The 20,338-nt window shown below is 38.5% G+C and overlaps 2 protein-coding genes across 4 annotated transcripts; one reads left to right on the top strand and one right to left on the bottom strand.

The window, feature by feature from the left end:
- Positions 1-8,231, top strand: LOC107592717 (zinc finger and BTB domain-containing protein 37-like). The gene is made up of 4 exons (XM_016282263.1): positions 1-574; positions 2,107-3,080; positions 3,528-3,627; positions 5,606-8,231. The coding sequence occupies exons 2-4, from the start codon at positions 2,137-2,139 to the stop codon at positions 6,125-6,127; spliced, it is 1,566 nt and encodes a 521-aa protein (XP_016137749.1). The 5' UTR covers positions 1-574; positions 2,107-2,136; the 3' UTR covers positions 6,128-8,231.
- Positions 8,232-9,541: 1,310 nt separating this feature from the next.
- LOC107592718 (antithrombin-III-like) lies at positions 9,542-18,379 on the bottom strand. Of its 3 annotated transcripts, none has more exons than XM_016282264.1 (8): positions 18,258-18,379; positions 17,090-17,454; positions 15,821-16,036; positions 15,605-15,742; positions 11,419-11,637; positions 11,160-11,334; positions 10,780-10,844; positions 9,542-10,666 (listed from the first exon to the last, which is right to left on the bottom strand). In XM_016282264.1, exons 2-8 carry the CDS (start codon positions 17,447-17,449, stop codon positions 10,487-10,489), a joined length of 1,353 nt encoding a protein of 450 aa, XP_016137750.1. In that variant the 5' UTR covers positions 17,450-17,454; positions 18,258-18,379; the 3' UTR covers positions 9,542-10,486. The 3 variants fall into 3 exon arrangements, with proteins under 3 accessions (XP_016137750.1, XP_016137753.1, XP_016137751.1); XM_016282267.1 differs by having other exon boundaries at positions 11,160-11,330; positions 11,415-11,637; XM_016282265.1 differs by having other exon boundaries at positions 17,090-17,503.
- Positions 18,380-20,338: the final 1,959 nt, after the last annotated feature.

Raw genomic sequence — 20,338 nt, forward strand, 5'->3', positions numbered from 1 at the left:
CTATGGCTGTGGTGCGACAGAACTACATTTCCCAGAATGCCATTTTCTGTACATTGGCTCATGTTATACATGGGGGAATATGAGAGCGGCGGAGGAACCGAAAGCGACAGCAGAATCCCTGGCGATAAGTATAACGATAAATAGTGGTCGTAAAATGGGGGAAATTCAATGCCAAATCACTCAGAACAGGCTGTCGTAAAAGGAATATCGTATTTTGGTGTTCTGTTTTTTATAACTATAAATTTGGCGTGGACTGGGGTAAGGCACCTCCCTGCCTGCTCTGCGCCGGGGTGTGTGCGCGTTTTTCGGTTAGGCTTCATCGCATCACCGCGCTGCAGTGTGTTACTGGAACCGACCTGAGGTGCCACGCCGCCGGTTACAGCTACCCTGCGCCGTCGGCCGATACTATGTCAGAAACAGAGAGAGACAAAGTAACACTGCGAATCAATCCTACTGACCTATGCAATGAAAAAATGACTACTTTGCTCTCTAACAGCTGTGGTTTGTAGCCATAAAGAAGTGCAAGTGTGCCGAAAAATAGAGTGGAGCGATTTTTGTGCCTGTTATTAAAAAGGTGAGGTAAACAATTTGCATCTCACTACAAATCTAACTTTCTTCAAGAAAATTGGGTCATACTTTACATTACATTGTCATTGTTGCAATGCTACTATGTAAGTACGCAACTTAATGTTATTTGGAATGTTAATAATACAAAAATATTGAAACTGCTTGTAATTGCATAAGCTTGTAATTAAACAGGTTGATGTAATTGCTCTTGTTAACCCATTAATTTAGCTATCCATCATTTTGCTCTGTAGCTTTTCAACATGTTACATTGTAATCTAAAGTGTTTCAAAAAACAGTGTCAATTCTTATAGATATAGTGTGTGATTTTTTTGCTAATTAATGGGTATGTTTAAATTGCTCAATCACATTGTGCAAAGTGGACTTCAGGAAATTTGGCCACTTTAAGTAATTAAGTGTTTGCACTGCAAACTGCTTAGGGAACAAGTGTACATCGGCATATGACTTCACAGGAAGTTGAAGAGAGGAATTTACCCACAAGTCATTTTGTACCACCTTGAATATGTGCACTTCCCTATAGCATGCCAAATGAACATTGTGGCCAAATATGCAGTAATAATGAAATGGTAGGCGAAAAATATCCAAATTGACGGATTGCATCTGCTGACATTGTGAGGTGTACAGCCAGGAAACGTTTCTGTCCCATAAGACCTATTAAGCTGAGGAGCTGTCAGATTCAGAAAAGCTGACAAATAAAAATAAAAATGATGAGCCGGGTGGCTCTTTCCACATGTAAGCGCTATAGGTACCAAGAATATTGGTCCCACTAGTCAGTTATTTATCAAATAAAGTACATACTCTGATAGAATGGGATTTTGGACACAGAAGTGTTTGGCTAAAAGAAATATGATTTTGTTTGTTTTTTATTCAGGGTAATGGGGAAAAAAGTGCTTTTCATGCTGTTTTTGAGCGTGCAAAGCGAGATGTGATTACTGAGAAGAGGTCACATTTTCATTTTAAATTGCTAAATTAAGTATTTATTTGAATACATAATACTGTATTTAGTTATTATATACATGAATATATTTAAAAATGTTTTTTTCTAAAATACCTACCTGACTCTAGTGTTGTTATCTGTGACACTGTAACTGAGTGTTCCAAATGACCAAATCTTGTCAGGTGAAGTGAACCTCTATCCCCTGCTGAGTGTGTAAGGTGCTGAAAACTAAGTGGAGTCCCTGTGAATCGGAATGCAGCTAAATAATGTTTTTTAAAACATGTTTCAGAAAACTCCCCTGTCAGCCATTGGTTGGCTGAACAGATAATCCCACCCTAAAGTCACACCACAAAGCGACAGTGTTTACACTTTCTGTGGAAATCAGCCTACGAATGGTTTACTTATTGTTGTCTCTGTGTTTAAAGTTGGGATAGGAAGAAGTATTTGGGTTTTTAAAAATATATATTTAACATTGTTTGCTAATAATGCTGATTGTTCTGTGTTGATGTGTGGTTTTTATTTCTGATGTGCTCAGAAAGTCCCACTGTAACAGTCCTAAACATCTCTTGTTTTTTTGTCAGCAGCTTTGAAAAGCAGCGCAATAGGCAGCCCGCATGGAACGAGCAGGAAGCATCCAACTTGATATTCCGGACTTCAGCAACTCCGTCCTGTCGCATCTGAACCAGTTGCGAATACAGGGCCGTCTATGTGACATCGTGGTCAATGTTCAGGGCCACAGTTTTCGTGCCCACAAGGTGGTCCTCGCCGCCAGCTCCCCCTACTTCAGGGACCACATGTCACTGAGCGACATGAGCACCGTCTCCATATCAGTGATCCGCAACCCAACCGTGTTCGAGCAACTCCTTTCATTTTGCTACACAGGACGCTTGTGCTTGCAGCTCGCCGATATCATCAGCTACCTGACGGCTGCCAGCTTCCTTCAGATGCAGCACATTATTGACCGTTGCACTCAGATTTTAGAGGGAATTCACTTTAAGATCAGTTTGTCAGATGTGGAAGAGGAGCTTGGGAACGGGGCCCACAGGACCGCCAACCAAACCTTTGAGTCAGGAAGAGGTGGGACCGGGCTTGGTGGGTCCCGCTCCCTAAGTCCCAGGCATACCAGTTCCCGATTGATTGGCAACACTGGGGTGATCAACATCCGTGATGTGAGGGAAGTCAGAGAGATCAGTCCCCCTGGGGAGTCCATGAGCCCCCAGATAGTGGAGCACAGTGGCATTGGCTCGGAGGAGGTGGGAACTGGGAAAGAGCCCATTCTCCGTATTAACCGAGCCGGGCAGTGGTATGTCGAGACGGGGACTGAGGTGGAGAGAGGCGGAGAGGAGAACGTGCGGATGGTGGATGGGTTTCGGATTAAGACGGAAAGGATGGATGAGTGGATGGGGGCGGAGACCCAGGCATCGGCGGAGGAGGGCAGTGGGGCAGAGGAGGGGCCGACGGTGATGATTGACACCTCAGGACGTAGCACACTGGTTCAGGAAGGAGGAAGAGGTGGGAAAAGCTCCCAGCCGTCCAGTAGCTTCAGTGAAACAGAGAGGTGTGTAATCTTTCTGAAGTTCACATTCACTCAAAATGAAAGCAAAATCTTATTGCACATAATTCTTCAGTTCATTATGATGAAATTGTTTTAATGGTCTTTTATCGAAATGTAATGCCTTTCTCCACATTTCAGCTAATGTCACCAAGCCTTCTTACTTTTCAACCTCTCTCCTTTAACCATATACATTATCCAGTCAGTACTGGATGATACCATATACGCCACGTTCACACAGCAGCACTATATGGTTGTCAGTCCTGTATTTTACCATTCTACACTGAATTGGATGTATTTTGGCTGTAGTTGCAAATGTTATTTCATGTTGATTATAAGGTTTAAATAATCCAGATGTGATACTTTAAGATGTGCTGCATTTACCCCAGTAACCCATTTTCTTCTGCCAACAAGGTTCCTGTAAAAGATTGAACCCATACTGTTTTCTTTCAGGTTTAGTCCAACAGGAAGTGTGGTTGTAATGGCTGATCGCCAGAGAGCCAAGAGTGAGTCTCCAGGAAGAGTTGACGATCAGAGACACCCCACCTCACAGGTAGGGCAACCTTAAGACCAGTGGTGGAAATGGCCAAAATTCACTGGGGGGGACTCTAGCTTTTTTTTTATTAAAATGTTTATTTTTAATTAAATTATTAATTTTAATAATGGTAATTTTAGATTACCTTTCAGATGTATTTAATTATAAAACCCTTTATAATCTATAATAACATTAAACTTATTTCATATTTTCTCTAAACCTTCTTGGATATTAAGACAATTCTGGCAATTCTGGCCATATTAAAGATATGTTGTGTGTGTGAATTTGCACATGTTATAATGTAAGCATCATTAATGACCTTTTGTGTTTAATTTAAAAAGAAAAGAAAAAAAGGATTGATTAGTGAAATGAAAGAATGATTTAATAAAAAATCTGAATGATTAGTAATTGTCTCTAATTGGCCTGTTTAGCTAAGCCCTCAAAACACTTCCTATTTAGTGGTACAGTATTGCATGATTTGTAGATTATATTTAATAGTTTACACTTTGCACAAACATTTGCAATTAGTTTTTAAAAGGTAACATTACATTCTCTACGCCGCTTACATTTCTTTTCAAGAGCACTTGTGCTCCTACTTAAAAAAAATAAAATAAAATTAAGAACACCTTCTAATGAATGACGGAAATTAACCTTCCTATTATAAGGCGATATTTGAATCCTTAAAAGTGAAAAACTTTTTTAAATGTACGCCATCTTTTGTGCCAAATATTTTTTAATTATAAACGTATCAAAAATTTTAATTAAACAATAAATTCAATTAAAATAATAAGATACAATCAGGAAGAATAAGTTAACCTACTAGTCAAATTAAATCAGCATCAACAATTCATCTTTGCATGGCACAGAAGAGCACAGATGTGGCATTACAGACTTTTTGACAAGACTCATTAATGTATTTAATAATAACAATGTTATGAAATGAATGCTTTAAATATAAAGTTTTGAATGTAGAAATATTAAACAATTTAAATGACTCAATTTATACTTTAAAATGAAACTGAAACCACCAGTAGGTGACAGCAAGTCACTGTCTTTGTCACTGAATCATTCATTCAATCAATTTGTTCAAATGGCTGATTCATTTAGGAACAAAGCAATTGACTCCCTTTATGACTCACTAGATTTGTTCAAAAACACAGATTCACTCATAAACGAAACAGCGCTGTGTTTGCTTGGAGATGCGCAGCAGCTCAGCTGTGATTTGTTTGGAATTATTTTAGTTGAGGAAATAGAGCATAATCAGACAACAGTGTTCCTAAAATGTAAGTCACTTAAAATTAACTCATGTAGCCTATAAAATCAAAAATGTATAAAAATGTTGTATAAATTGAATTTCACATTTGCAAACTCCCTTTATAATCATTAAAATTCTGTCACTCATTCATCGCAATAATTAATGAAGCTCTCTACACTGCACACTGAATCTATTATTTACATCGTCTCTACACTTATAATGAATGACAAAAACTGCAGTCAGCTTTCACGATCTATGCTGTGAGGAGCAGCACGCGCACCGATAGAGAAGTATTTCCATTGGCTGCAGTCTGCAGGTATTATGGCCAATCACAAAAGAAGACAGTGCCCACAGCAAACCATAGACACAAATATCCCTTTACGTTTTTAGTCTATATTGCGCTAGGTTTATGTGCAGAACTGGGATCGCTTTCGTAGTCTTTTGAATGGATAAAATATAGAAATCACTTTCATTTCCAAATAAACCTAACCAGTTGGAAATGAAACGACGTATCCCTCGAAATTCACTCCCCAGACTTTTTATGATCTTTGAACACAGTTGAAGTAGTTTCAAAGGAATATCAGTGGTACACACCTTACCGAGCAAATAAGAAGCTTTAAATTGCCTGCAGTTGCATAATACTCAGAACAGGTGGTGTGCCTAACTTAGAGTGCATTTCAATTTGGAAAAGGGTTGGGAGTCATGAAAACAAACCATAACCTCTCACCTTTCCCTTATCAGGGAGAGGAACAAGCCGTGTTTGACATGGGGGGATATGAGGAGTACTTACGAGAACAGGTAGGTGACCGGTGGTTCCGCTACAACCCCCGTCTCACCTGCATTTACTGCTGCAAGTCCTTCAACCAGAAGGGCAGCCTAGATCGCCACATGCGCCTGCACATGGGCATTACCCCCTTCGTTTGCCGAATCTGCGGGAAGAAGTACACCCGCAAGGACCAACTCGAGTACCACATCCGTAAGCACACAGGAAACAAGCCCTTCCATTGCCACGTCTGTGGCAAGAGCTTCCCGTTCCAGGCAATCCTCAACCAGCACTTCCGCAAGAACCATCCAGGCTGCGCCCCACAGGAGGTGTCCCACAGTGCCTCGCCCGAGACCACCACGGTCACCTCCCGTGGAGGCCAAAACGAAGATGAGTCACCCTCCCAGGAGGATGCCGAGGGCAATGGTGGAGGGGGAGGTGCCGGCTCGTCCTTCGGAGAAGGGGTTCAACCTTCGGTATCCACTACTGGGCCCGACTGAAAGGCTTTGAAGGAAAACGTTACAAGTTTAGGGAGACGCAGGACCTTATCTTGAGAGTTCCCTCTGTCCCTTGTCTCCCACCATCCACACTGAAATTGCAAGTTGGAAGGAGTTGAGTGAGCAGGAGTTTCTCTCAGCTGCTGTCAACGAGGAATGGATCAAATAAGAGAGAGTCTTCTGCATCCTACTTGGATGGAGAACCTTTATTTTTTCCAGTGATAACAAAGATGCAAGGAACAATTTGCTAGGAATAGTATTCTCTAGGGATTTATAAATGGTATTTCCGCTTTAAACCACATCTACCTTCACCATACAAACTGAACAGGACATCAATATATGAAGACAAGCCACACTCCCAACAACCTCACACACCACTGGATGCAGTGATTTTTGTTTTATTTTTTTGTTTTCCTGTCTTTTATATGTTAAATTTTTTTATATTTTTGTACTACTACAGACCTTTCAGGATAAACTAAAAGAGAAGCTCTAGCTATGATTTGGTCAAATTGCATCGAAATTGCCAAACGTCTCTGTGCCAGAAGATGAGTTATAAAATGAGAGGACATCGTAGTCCTTCGCTACTTTGCCTTGAGACAATCTTGATAAATTAACCTGGGGCTAGACTTTGCACTCCCCAGCCATGGCAAGCTTAGGAAAACGGGTTCAGTTTTTTATTAGGGACCCTCAGGTCTGACCTAACATCAGATTCTTGATTTATTTTTTGTTTTGTGTTAAGTGCTGATCCGGTCTGCCGTAGAACCGAAACGCATTACTCACAATTAGCCTCCACGCAAGGAAATTGTAGTTATAGAACTTCGGGTTTATAACAAGAAACAGTCACGTCATATTATTTTACTTTTTTATTTTAATAATGTTGGTGGAAATACTGTGATATAGGCACGCTGGTGAAAAGACGAAAGTAGAGTATAGCAGTGACATATGTATTTATTTCACATTTAATTCTCGTTAAGGCCTTCATACATCTCCAAACTCAACAACTCAGCTGCTGAATGTTGGCGATACAGTGATATAAAATACAGGAAATCCTTCAACCTCAGATAAGCTACAATAGACCGCTCAGTTACCTCTCTCTCACATCACTACGCAATACCGATCTGTCGCACGCAGATGTGTGGATGCACTCAGCCGAATTTTATGTTCAGTGTTTATTTCTTTTCATACGTTTTAAGTCACTCGTTGAGATTTGCAAGTCTCACCAAATTGTTTTACTGGTCTGCCGATATTTTGTTTGTAAGAATGTGTTTGAGCAGGGGGAAAGGTGTCCCTCAGAGGACATAACCTTCTTCCTTTTTTGTGTTAAGAGCACGGACTTGGTTGTCGATGCTGTTTTGGAAAACAGAAACCGTATGTCTGTGATGACTGGGAAATGCCGAAATGCCACGGAATGACTGAGTATAAGATTTCCCTTCATCTGATGGAAGGCACTTTAACCTTGGGCCATTGGCTTATGAACAGATGTTTCCAGCTGGTGCTATGACGTGAATTTACTGAAGCTTTCAGTAACCAAAGGAACTGAAATTTATTGTGGAAGATCTTAAACCTTCTTCAATCTTCAAAGGGCGAAAAAAGAGATTACATCAGGCACTTAAAGAATGGGTGGGGGTGTTTTTGTTTTGAGAATATTTGTATATCTATATACATGTGCCACTTATGCATATTTAGACAAATTTATACTTGTAATAACTATTCAGAGACAGTTTCTAGAATGATCAACAAAAAGCAAAGGTGTTTTAAGCTAAAGTAAAGCTGTTATCATTTTTATAAGGCTGTGAATCACACTTGGTTGTGACTGATTTTTTTAGGAAAGGGTTGATGCATATAAAAATCAGCTACTGATGTTTCCAATAGGGATTTTGTGCACCTCACTTCATATAAACGCAGGTTAGAACTTACTTTTACCATTTCTCACATCTGTGAACACAGGTCAGCAGGTAAACACTTCTTATAAATATCAGGAACTCACTGTTTACTTTTTGTGTTTACCTTTTTTGGTTTGTACCAAGCAGATTTTCTTACTTGGAATTCTAGCTCTGGGTAACTTGGCTCGACATACAGTATTTCACAAGTGCAGCAAAAAAAAAAAGACATCCATATGAACATTTCCTCTCAATGTAAATACCCATGCTTCAGAAGCAGTTGCAGTGAAATACAATCCTGAAACTGTATGTCACATTTGTTGTACAGCGCAGAACCCAGGTAAATAGAAGAGCATGTTGATATTGCTTTTATTTGTCAAAATGCAACCTCATGATAATAGAGAAGGGCAAATGATTTTGTCTGTAAACAACATCATCATAATCTAATATGTTATAATATATCAAGAAAAGATGTTTGTTTTATGGACTTTGCCTTTAAGTTGAAATTTAGATTTGGGGCATGGGCCTGTTTTGTGTATGCCAATCATATAAGGGTGATAGTGACTTAAATTATCTCTATGTGAATGAATTAATTGCAATTTAATAACAAGGGATCTATATCTGTAATAAGTCATTCCAGTTATTGTACTGCACATTTTAGCAGTCTAAATTTAATCATATTAATTTGGGTTTTAGGGCTAATGATAACTTTCAGCATGTTTTCCCTTTGTGCATATCTATCGTTGACCCTCAAAACATCGATGGTTGACCAACCTGCCTGTTCTTTTTTTATTTTAAACAATATTATTCATTCAAATATTATGTTTGGCTTTTGTATTTGTTTTTAAGCTTTAAGTAACATGGCGGAGGATAAATGTGTTGCTACGGTGTATATATTAGGCTGTAATATTTAATGTTTGTATGACAATACATCTACTGCAGTTTAATGGTATTGACTGAAGTCATTTCTAACCAAATTATGTCTAATCTTAACAGTGTTACAGAATGTGTAGTTTCAAATGGAATGGAACTACTTTTGAAGCAATATTTCACCTCATTTTCAATTCCAAAATGTCTTTCAGATAAAGGGGTGCAGAATTATAACACACCATAATGAACACATCTTTTAAAAAGTTGTGAAACTGATACCCAATAGATTTTCACAAGAAAAAATTGTGTCCTGGATTTGTAAAACAGTTATACATATTGGCAAATGTGATAAAAATTTGTTTCAGAGATTACATTTACCTCATGTTTTTTTTGTTTGTTTGTTTTTCATGGTCTAACTTGTGAAAAGTGATACAGTGCATGTCTCTACTTAGTAGTTTTTTTGTTTTTTTTGGGAAGACCGAATGATAACACTGAACCATATCTTCAGAGTTTGTTCAGTCTTGTCACTCTGGAGCAAATATTTTGTACAAATAACACATTTCAGAAGAGGACACTTCAATGCAAATAACCGACGTATATATTTCAAGACTTTTAGTCTGTCTGAATAAGCAAGCAAACGTGATGCTTTGTCAAAAAAAGTTGTCAGTTCTTACCTCAAAAGAGTTTTTGTACAAGGAAACAAGACATTGTTTTTCTACTGACCCTCAGTAGAAGTTGTTTATTTGCATGTTGTCTTTGTCTTTTGTAACGGCCAAACATAAAGACATTTCCAGGCATCTAAATTTGCACCAAGAGAAGCCAAAATATCGACCTTTATGATTTGTCTCGCTATATTGTTTTATCTTGCAAAAAGCAATATAGTCTGTAAAGTTCTTTCCATGTGTCCTTATGCGATGTTAATCACTTTAAGTCAAATCGTATTTTAGAAATATTTTATTTTACATATCCATGAAATAAAACTAAATATAATAGGTATTTTATTGTTAAAAAGGTCCAAATTCCAAAACATAAGAATTATCTTAGAAATCAGTTACTCTAATTTTAATAGCAAACCAGTATATATTTATTGAAAAATGAATCAGTTTATAATTACTTAAAATTCGAGACTTTTCGCATTTAAAATGGTACAGGAATCAGAAAGATTAAGCATTAATAATGTGAATGCCATTTTCACAATAACCACTATGTTTTTTTCCCTCACTGGCAGTGTGTCAAGTCCATTCTTCTAAATAGAAACAAAGCACTTTAAGTGTAACTGTGAAGGATTTTTAATTGTTCTTAAAATGTATAATTATGTAAGCCCAGATTGTGTGATACTGCTAAACCCAAATTTCTAATATGACAAAATAAACTTGTTTTTATCCTTGTTCTGTGCCTGTACATATTGCTTTTATTTTTCATTTGTAAATCCTCTTTGTTCCTCTTGATGTGCTTGTTTCCAGTGCTTGTTTGGTGGACTGATAAAAACAACATATGACAAATTTAACGTTCATTATTAAGCAATAATGAAGAAACAAGGCTGCCTTGTCAAGTTGAAAATGAGGACAATCAATAACTGTCCTCATAGTCTGGGATCCATATCCAATCCATGTTAGCTGCTCCCACAAGGATTTGCGACTCGGCCGGTAAAGATCAAGGCGTTGATGCTGGACTCACGGATTAGCAGAAGGAAGGGTCGATCCGCCACAAAATTCTCCCGGAAGATGTTTAGGGAACGTCCGGTAGCAACAACCGCTGTGGCAGCAGCAGCTTCGCTACCTTCTTCATTCACCTGAAAAATTGGAAAACCAGACCATTGGTTAAGAAATTGTGTGATCTGTCTTGCTACTCAGTTAGGCTAATCATAAAAACATGAGTTTGCAAACAATATTGAATGTATTTTACCTCAAGGAAGGCCTTATGGTAGGCGTTGGAGATGTACAAGTTGGGCCCATCACCGGCAACCATCCCTAGTGCAACACAACACGTGACAATATTGTGTAGATGCATCTAAACTCAAGATTTCACCCCAACCATGAACACAAATCCATACAACAAAATTTCGTAGCAATCAAGCCAAGACCCCATACAAGTAGTCCATATGACTTGTGCTCTACATTCCTAGTCTTGTAAAGCTTTTAGGTTCTACAGAAGATGAACAGAAGTTTGGAACAACATAATGGTGAGTAAATGATGACCGCATGTTTTTTTAGGTGAACGATCCCTTCGAACATTTTAAAGCCAAAACAATAGCAACAATTTGTACAATCAAACTAATTGCGTACCTGGGAGGCTGGCGTTTTCTGGACTAAAAAGATCTTCAAGGCCCATTTTTGTCAGCTGCTCTTTGAGGCTAAAGTTGTCCTCGATACGGAAACGAGGAACCTGCACGACCACTGTGGTCTCTTTCATGGCTTGTAACCAACCCTCAAGTTTCTTGAGGTTCATGTTTTCCACTACCTTAATTGGATGCAGTTTTGTTAGGTAAGACTAGAGGAGATCTTTTGAGGAGAACTTTTTGTCTATTGTTTATAATCAACTTACTTCCGGCAGGGTTGTACCTTCAGTAGGTAATATGAGCACCATTGTGATGTCAGCACCGTTGTAGGGCAATTCAAGAATCTTCACCTTGTCGTCATTGATTCTGGCATACTTAAATTTCCCCTCTTGATACATCATGGGGACTGGACACTTATATGTCTCGCTGACGTAAAAGTCTAACTTCATGACATTTTGCTTATCAAACTTGTGTTTCCATTGACCCTGGAACACAAAAGCCAGACTGTTACAGAGTTCACAAGTCAGGAGAGTTCAGTCCTGCTCATGGAGGGCCACTTTCCAGAGTTTAGCTCCAACAAACTTTCCCAGAAGTTTCGAGTGATCCTGAACAATTTGTCGAGGTCATCTACTGTACATGTATAGAATAAATGAAACTTTTAAATACATATTTTTTTTAAGCAATCCCAGATAGCAAAATTCCTGAGGTCCAGATCAGGCCCAAACCTGACACTTTCATTTGGCCCACATACCGCATGGAATGATTGCACTTGTGCGGTCCGCTCCGGTTTGCCAAATTTGGGCCACAAGCAAGCCATAGGAAGGCTGCATGTCAGCCATGACAATAAATAAATAGATTAGCATTGCTGCATGTGAGCCAACCAAAGAAATCAAAACTCACAGTTGATGTATCAAAACTCACAAATCAACACAGTTGATTTTTATTCTAATCATGATCTTCCCCACATTCCTCATGTGGACCACATGCTGCATGGAATGGTGGCATTTTGGAAGTGGTCCACAAGCAGGCCACCGCATAGCCACATTTGAGCTAATATTAGGGTGACCATACGTGCCATTTTCCCAGGACACATCCTGGCCAGGATTTCTATATTGCCTAAAATATATAGGATTTGGCTTTGTTTGCGTGTGCAGACCGATCGGTGTATGACATCAAAATACCATACAGATGGTTCCTTATGCTTTCAAAATGCTCTCGAGATATTTTGATGTCATACACCGATCGGTCTGCACACATAAACAAAGCCAAAACCAAGATATTTTAGGCAATATAGAAATCATGGCCAGGACGCGTCCTGAGAAAATGGCACGTATGGTCACCCTACTAATATACCAAATAAACCATAAATGTTCAAATAAGTTCCAGAAATGTGTCCCACTTGGTAAAATCATCCCGACACAAATTTTGCACAAGCAGCAATTCAGATGTCACAGAGAAATATTCAAAGTAATATCCCAATACTTTAAAAACAGTTCTTCACAAGTTTGAACCTAAATGCTTCTCACTCAGACTCTACCTACACAGTAAGTCAGTAAGTGTCACGACTACGCTGTGTTAAAGAGCGCACAACGAAGATGAAAGGTTATATATCATAAGTCTTTAATCCAACAAGGGTAAATCCAAACACTGTAGCACAGCAACATTTAAAAAATGTAGACGTAAGACCAGACAAACTCAAAGTGAACATACAGGACCTTAAGTACTCAGACCAAACAAGGACAATTAACTAGGCACACCTGAACAGAATAATACAATCAACAAAGGAAAACAATGTCCAAATGAACAGAATCTGTGACAGTAAGAGCTATCATTATATTGCACTTCTGTTTTTATGCTGCACAGTACACATAAAAAAACAAAAAGAAGTTGCTGGGTATGTAGCCTTCTTAAGACTCATATTCAGATCACTCTGCATCAGTTAACTGTGTTGCATCCTACTAAAAGTAGCCAAATTCTATTAGGCCATATTTACAATTTTAAACTTCCATTTCAATTAGCCAGTGTCAAGTGCTACATCCAAACCAGAAGTGGCCCTCATCTGTTTTAAAATGTATGGGGCATATGGTAGGGTGACCATACGTGCCATTTTCCCAGGATGCGTCCTGGCCAGGATTTCTATATTGCCTAAAATGTCTAGTTTTGGCTTTGTTTGCGTGTGCAGACCGATTGGTGTATGACATCAAAATACCTCGAGAGCATTTTGAAAGCATAAGGAACCGTCTGTATGGTATTTTGATGTCATACACCGATTGGTCTGAACACGCAAACAAAGCCAAATCCTAGATATTTTAGGCAATATAGAAATCCTGTCCTGGGAAAATGGCACGTATGGTCACCCTAGCATATGGGCCATGTCAAATGTGGTACAAGTTAGGCTTACACACTGATCAGCCAATGCTGACTGTGCAGTAGAGGTCTGCAGTCGCGGGACCCGACCGGATTTTTTGTACCGTGGGATTAATTTCCCGAATAAAATGCGGTAGTGGTCGGTAACTCTGGTGTAATTTGAATGGGAGCGGGCGGTCTAACAATATCCCGTTCCCGACGTCCATTTAGAACAGCATATCTGTGCTTTATTCTTATTGACCACCGGTACAGCTTGCGCTCAGGACTGTTATGCATGCGCTGCACGCATGCTTTAAACGTCACACGTTTTATTTACGTGGTCTGTGTGCAGCATATGCATAACGATGCTCAGAGCAGGCTGTACCTGTGGTAAATATACGGCCCTCAGACAGAACAGGCAGGACGACAAGACGAATAAAATAACATACAATTTTGTGCAGACTACACTTTTATTTGTCAGCCTATCTCTCTTTCGAGTAGCGGAAATTTAAATGTGAGATTCTGGAAACGAGATCTAAATTTAGCGGGAACGGTTGGGTCGGGAAGAAAATTATTCTAAGCGGACAGCGGGTGAACAAAGAGTGAATATATAGCGGGAGCGGGTGGGTGCGGAATAGAACCTTGCGGGAGCGGGACTAAAAAAACAGTCCCGCGCAGACCTCTACTGTGCAGTATATTTGCCAAAAGTGGCCCAAATTGTTAATTATTTGGGCAATATTTGTCATTTTATATGCGGGCCACTTTAGGCTCACAGCCACATTAGCCAGTGCTCACTGTGCCATATCTTTGCCAAAACTGGCCCAGATACGGTTTAATATACCTGGGCCACATTTGCTGAAACATATTTTAGCACCACAAAATGTGGACCACATTTGGTTCAATTTGTGCTACATTTTTGTCAAAGGTGGCCCACATTTGGTTGGCACGATTTGGGCCATGTTCACTATTTACCACATGGGCCACTTTAGGGTCAGATTCAGATTACACATTGCCGTGAACACAGCATCTTTGTCTACAGAGGCTCACATGTGATTTGATACATTTGGACCATTTTTGCTATTTTACATTTCAGGCTTACATCTATTTTGTACGGCCCATAAGAAGGTCAGCAGTGCCGTATCATTGCCTTAAGTGGCCCACATCCGCATGCTATCTGGGATTTGTAACTTGACAATCAATATTTAAGTAAAATATTTCTGAGGAACTAATCCCTTCAGATCTGCCTATTCAGATTGTGTTGGAATGTGTAGGGTTAAATGAAAGATGCCGAATTCTCCCGTCTACGTCATAAATAAAAAAGCAATTTTACTTTTATTTCCACTGTACCAAACCCATACCATATCATGACTTCAAACCCGAGGTACGCACCGAACCATCATTTTTGTTCATCATTTTGTTATACCACTACTGTTTATGGTGCTGAAGTGTCTGTTTCTAATTTGCTTTGCTGAGAGCCCTGTCATAATTTTGTTAAATGCTTACGTTCAGTTTTGTTGGTATTGTGGTAGGAGGGGGAGTCTGTCATACGTTTTGCAACCCAGCTTGTTGTCAACATATTCTGCTGAAGTGTACACACCGATTTTGTGATGCAATTATTTGTAAAGAGAATTAGCATTTTACTTAAATTAGCTGTTTTATTTTGATGGTAATTCTCTCACTATGCTTATTTCTTGTTGCTTTTCTGAGGCTGGATTAGCTCCTTAAGAGCTGGAATTGTCAAAGTAACTAGAAGAGGACACAGTAAGCTAGGCTGGTAGTTTTTTTCCCAATGAGTGAAGGTGGTGATAGGGCCAAGGTTCAAGGGTACATTTATACCACAATTCCTGGTATACACAATTTTCCTTTGCGATTTTGAACATTTTGGCACAGATATCAATGTTGCCGAAAAATTCCTTATTCATACAGATCTCCGAAAACGACTAATAGCACTGTATTATGCATGCCAGGCCAGTATCTGGCGATGCTGAACACTACACACACACACACATATGAGTTTAATTGGTTTTGGAGCCAAACTCTGCTGGAAGGTGGAGACCCCAAAAAATGACATCTTAATTACAAGTATCTCTCTGCATCCTCACTTACTTTGAAGTAGATTGCGTTCACCAAGACTAATATGGTGTTGGAGTCTATTGAACCTTCTGGCAGGGTGTCTTTTATTCGGTTCTCAGTCTTGTTGGCTATCCATTCATTTATCGTCATCCTTGAAACTTCCGGTTTCTCCTGGAGGATGAAACTTGAATGTTTAGTACAGGGTCAAGGATAAGATGACCTACATTTAGACACTTATGCCAATGTAACCTTAAAATCGAGAGGCAGCATCTTGGCTCCATAGACCATCTCGCTGATGTGCTGGTAGGACTCATTAAAAAGCGTAGATTTGTCTCCAAACAAACGGTTCGCAGAGATCAATTCTGTTGTCTCATGCTTTTTGCGATATAGTCGACAGTTCAGCTTGGCGAAGAAGAAATGGACCTGGTCTGATGTCTTCTCCTTTATCGTATCGAACTGAAACACCTACATGTGAAGAATAGAGAAGTTGTTGACCTGCTCGAGAGATCAATCTTTATTTGGAGTAGGGCTGCCCTCGACTAAGGATTTTTCTGGTCGACTAGTAGTCGTTCATTTTAAGCATTAGTCGACTAATCGCACGTTTATTAATAAACATTTCAAATCATTATAATGAGCCTTTTCCTAATAAACGCTCAAGCACACACATAAAGCTTGCCACAGTGCACCGCAGAAGTAATGATTATGAATGTGTCAGGTAAAAACAGTAAGGAGACTGCATTAACATTTTAATAATTTGACAAACTAGCGCTTTCTTTGTTTTCAGTTTGAGATGAAGTCGGCGACACCTACATCTCCGCAGTAGTGATGTGCCTGTATGCATGTTTCATACAGATGACATAATCGGAGAATATGTTTTCTCCATTTGAATTGGTTCATTTGAAAGTAGACATTTCACTCAATATAGATATATTTTTAATGTCTGTAAGGCAAAGATATACACTGAGTATCGTGCTCAAGTTCACAGAGACCGAGACAGCAGAAAGCATATCCTGTTTCCTTTATTTTACAAAAGCGCGCTTTGTTGTTATTGTGAGTACACACAAATAAACATAGAGTCTTTACAGATTTGAAAGATTTATAACTCTTATCTGTATGAGCAAAAATGACGGAGTAGGTATTTAAGAGCAAGTGACCGCACCGGCGCCTCTGTCCTGCTGTGAGAGCTGCTGTTCTGTTTCCTCAGACACTTTGAACAGCGCACATTTTTCTAGATTAACATTAGACTGAACGGCCATGTAAAGTTGATAAATATTTCAGATGATAAGCCATATTTGAGGTCGAAGAATGATAGGCGAGAGTTTGGATGTTCTGCCCGATGTACTATTACCACAAAGACAAGCCATTAACGATCTGTCCGTCACAGACTGCGTGACTTCGCCAATGTGAATTTAAATGTTTTTTTCTTCGACTAAGCGATTAATAACATTTTGGTCTACAAATGATTAGTCGACTATTAGGGGGCAGCCCTAATTTGGAGTTACAATTTCTTGACCTTACTTTCATGAGCTGCTCCAGTGTGGTGTTACAAGCCCCTAACTTCGTCATGGCGAAAGCTGTTGAGATACTAATTGGCGACAGAAAGATGTTTTCATCGTTGGCCTTTCCCTCAGCAAGCTGCTTGAAAAATGAGAGGGCAAAGCGACTGTTGGCTTTGGACAGTTCCCACACTCGAGGGTTGGTGCCAGCTGGGATCTTCTCAGGTTTTTCAGTTGGTTGTGTTTCAGGATCCAGGCTGCGGTAGATGCACATTGGCTCCAAAGGTAGATCTTTGGGCTTCGCGTTGCAGATATCTTTGGCTGCCTGGACCGAACAGAGAGCAAGTACCCACAAAGCCCACGCACATGCCAACAACTTCATCCTGCCTAAGGTGGAATGGGAAACCAGCCAAGGAAAAGTAGTTCAATGCAAATTCTGGTGGTCAAACAAGTCATGGAATCATGCAATACAATGTCTATAGCGAATTGGGATATATATTTTTTAATTTGTACTGTAATTAGACTTAAGGAGCAACATTTTTTCCATAGCACTACTTTCCTAAAATGAAATGCAATGAAAAAAAGATTTAACATTAAAATCCACAGTGGTTACAAAGAAATAAAACCATTTGAAGTTTAAATGATCATAGCTGAGCCAATTTTGATCATTTTTACTTCGTTAATCATACACTGCTAGTCACAAATGAACATTTTCTCCGAATTCTATTTCACTACCAATAGTTGACTTACAAAGATCCACTTCATACAAGGATTGTGTCTGAGGCGAAAAGTTAAATTTGAACTCTACGAATCACCAAAACGCTTCGTACAACTCAACTGCTCTTTCTTGATCAGGATGTTCAATGCATTTAAAAAAATGTTTCACGTACCTGGCAAAATCCACAGTGGTTACAAAGAAATAAAACCATTTGAAGTTTAAATGATCATAGCTGAGCCAATTTTGATAATTTTTACTTTGTTAATCATACACTGCTAGTCACAAATGAACATTTTCTCCAAATTCTATTTCACTACCAATAGTTGACTTACAAAGATCCACTTCATACAAGGATTGCGTCTGAGGCGAAAAGTTAAATTTGAACTCTACGAATCACCAAAACGCTTCGTACAACTCAACTGCTCTTTCTTGATCAGGATGTTCAATGCATTTAAAAAAATGTTTCACGTACCTGGTGTTGTTGTATTTCCTTGTTAAACACCAGCTTTGGAGCTATGTTGTACTAAAGTAAGCAGCAAAGTGAAGAAAACACTGTTCTCTGGACAGGTCAGTGCCCTTAAGAGCACTGGAGTGACTAGAGAGATGAAAGTTTACTCAGGACAACCTTTGAGCTATTGATTGGTTTTGTTAGATTAACAACAAGCAAAGCAAATTTGACTAATAATGTGGAATCTGTTCAAAACATTGTTAAAAAGAACTATTTCAGTACAAATGCCTGAGGTGAAACTATTTTGTTTGTTATCAGTTGTTTTGCCGTTTGTTCAATGTTCAACACCTAGTGGTTGTTGTGTAAAAGTGCATGAATTTGTAAGAAAGACCAGATAGGAAAATGGTTTACAATGTCATTTAATCATAATCCATGCCAGAATCACTGCTGCACATAAAATACATTTCTTATTAAATAATTTTTTTTCAAGTTTTTTCAAAATCTAATTCAAAAATCCAGTTAGCAATACCCCCTGCAGAAGAAAAGCAATTGTATTATACAAAAATGCAATCCAAAATTTCACACAGTGAATTCTTGTACAAAGAGGAAAAAAAAAAAAAAAAAAAAGGTATTACAACTACATCCACATTGGAGAAATATACTAAACATTCCTTAATGGAGTATAATATACAGACATTGACTTTCTTATTCAGGTTGAAGTTAAAATGTACCTTAATTTAAGCAGTCTATCATGAGATAACATGGGAGAAATAATCAAAAACAATTGTATATCCCGATGTTAAGAATCATGGTGAAAAGACCACAATGCAACACCTCATCTCACGAAAAAGTCAATACATGAGTGCAAGCAACGAGTTACAGTGGGAACAAACATACAGAAATGAGGTGGACAGCACTCTCTTTGGACACACTTGAACACAAACACACAATCATTCCTTTCAAAACTACATTCTACAGCTAGCTAGAGGCTAAAACACTAAAGCCTGTACTTGTGCACAACCCTTGTGTTTTCAAGTAACATTATGACTTCTCGTAAATCTACTGTGTGTGTATGTGCACGGCGCATACTTTCCCCTCCAGGCCAGGGAACAATATGTACCATTAATCATTTATCTGTGTGGGAAAACATACTACCATCTTGGGTGTTTCAGGCACCAAGTGTCAAAATTCTGATTTCAATTCCTATTTTTTTTCCACGTTTACAACTTTTGACACTAATTAGTACTACATTCGTATTTCAAAACGAACCCTGAACATAGTCAACAATCACAATAAGAAAATCAGTTCCAGTGAGGAAACACTGAGACTTTTTTTATTAGACACTGATCATAAATACAAATTTTATTATTTTTTTTTTTAATAAAAGAAGTCAGCACTGGGTGGATGAACCTCACGAAAAAAGAAGAAAGAAAGAAAAAAAAAGTGTCATATTTCACCTCAAAATCAAAATAAAAAATTGCATTAAAAATCAAGCACTTATTTTTATTGTTAGATTTGTTTGCATTGAAACAATTAAGCCAATTTTGCAAAAATAAATAAATAAATTCTCATCACTGTGATACAGTAACTAAAGCAGATTAAAAACAAAAAAAATTCTATAAAGGCAGTACTATAAATATTACATTGATGTATCAATAATTGTAATTTTTATATATATTTTTTTAAATTATGTCTTGCAATACAGTATTACTCTGTTTAATGTCATGACAATAACATTCTCCACGCAAAAAATTAACGAGGTTGCAAAAATGGGCTTCATTTCATGCAATATACACTTATTTTGGGGTGAATTGTGACCATTTTTTGACAAGTTTCATGAGATTCACCTGGATAAACATTTTGGTTCCCTTTTCAGTGATAGTGATTCCCATTGGCTCATGGGCGATCATATAAATGTTGCTTTGCAACAATAGTTTAAAACAGTTGGTTTTCAAATGGCTGACTTCAGATACATAATAAATTGAGCCCTTCTGCAAAAGTTTATACAATCTGCGTTTCGTTCAAGGAAAAACTGAAAATCAGTCTTGGTTAGGTACAAAGGAACGGTCAGGGATTGTATTAATGGCTTTTATGAGATCAGTAAA

This window comes from Sinocyclocheilus grahami, unplaced genomic scaffold, assembly GCF_001515645.1.
Source record: "Sinocyclocheilus grahami isolate Dianchi unplaced genomic scaffold, SAMN03320097.WGS_v1.1 scaffold157.1, whole genome shotgun sequence".
In the NCBI taxonomy this organism is placed as follows: domain Eukaryota; kingdom Metazoa; phylum Chordata; class Actinopteri; order Cypriniformes; family Cyprinidae; genus Sinocyclocheilus; species Sinocyclocheilus grahami.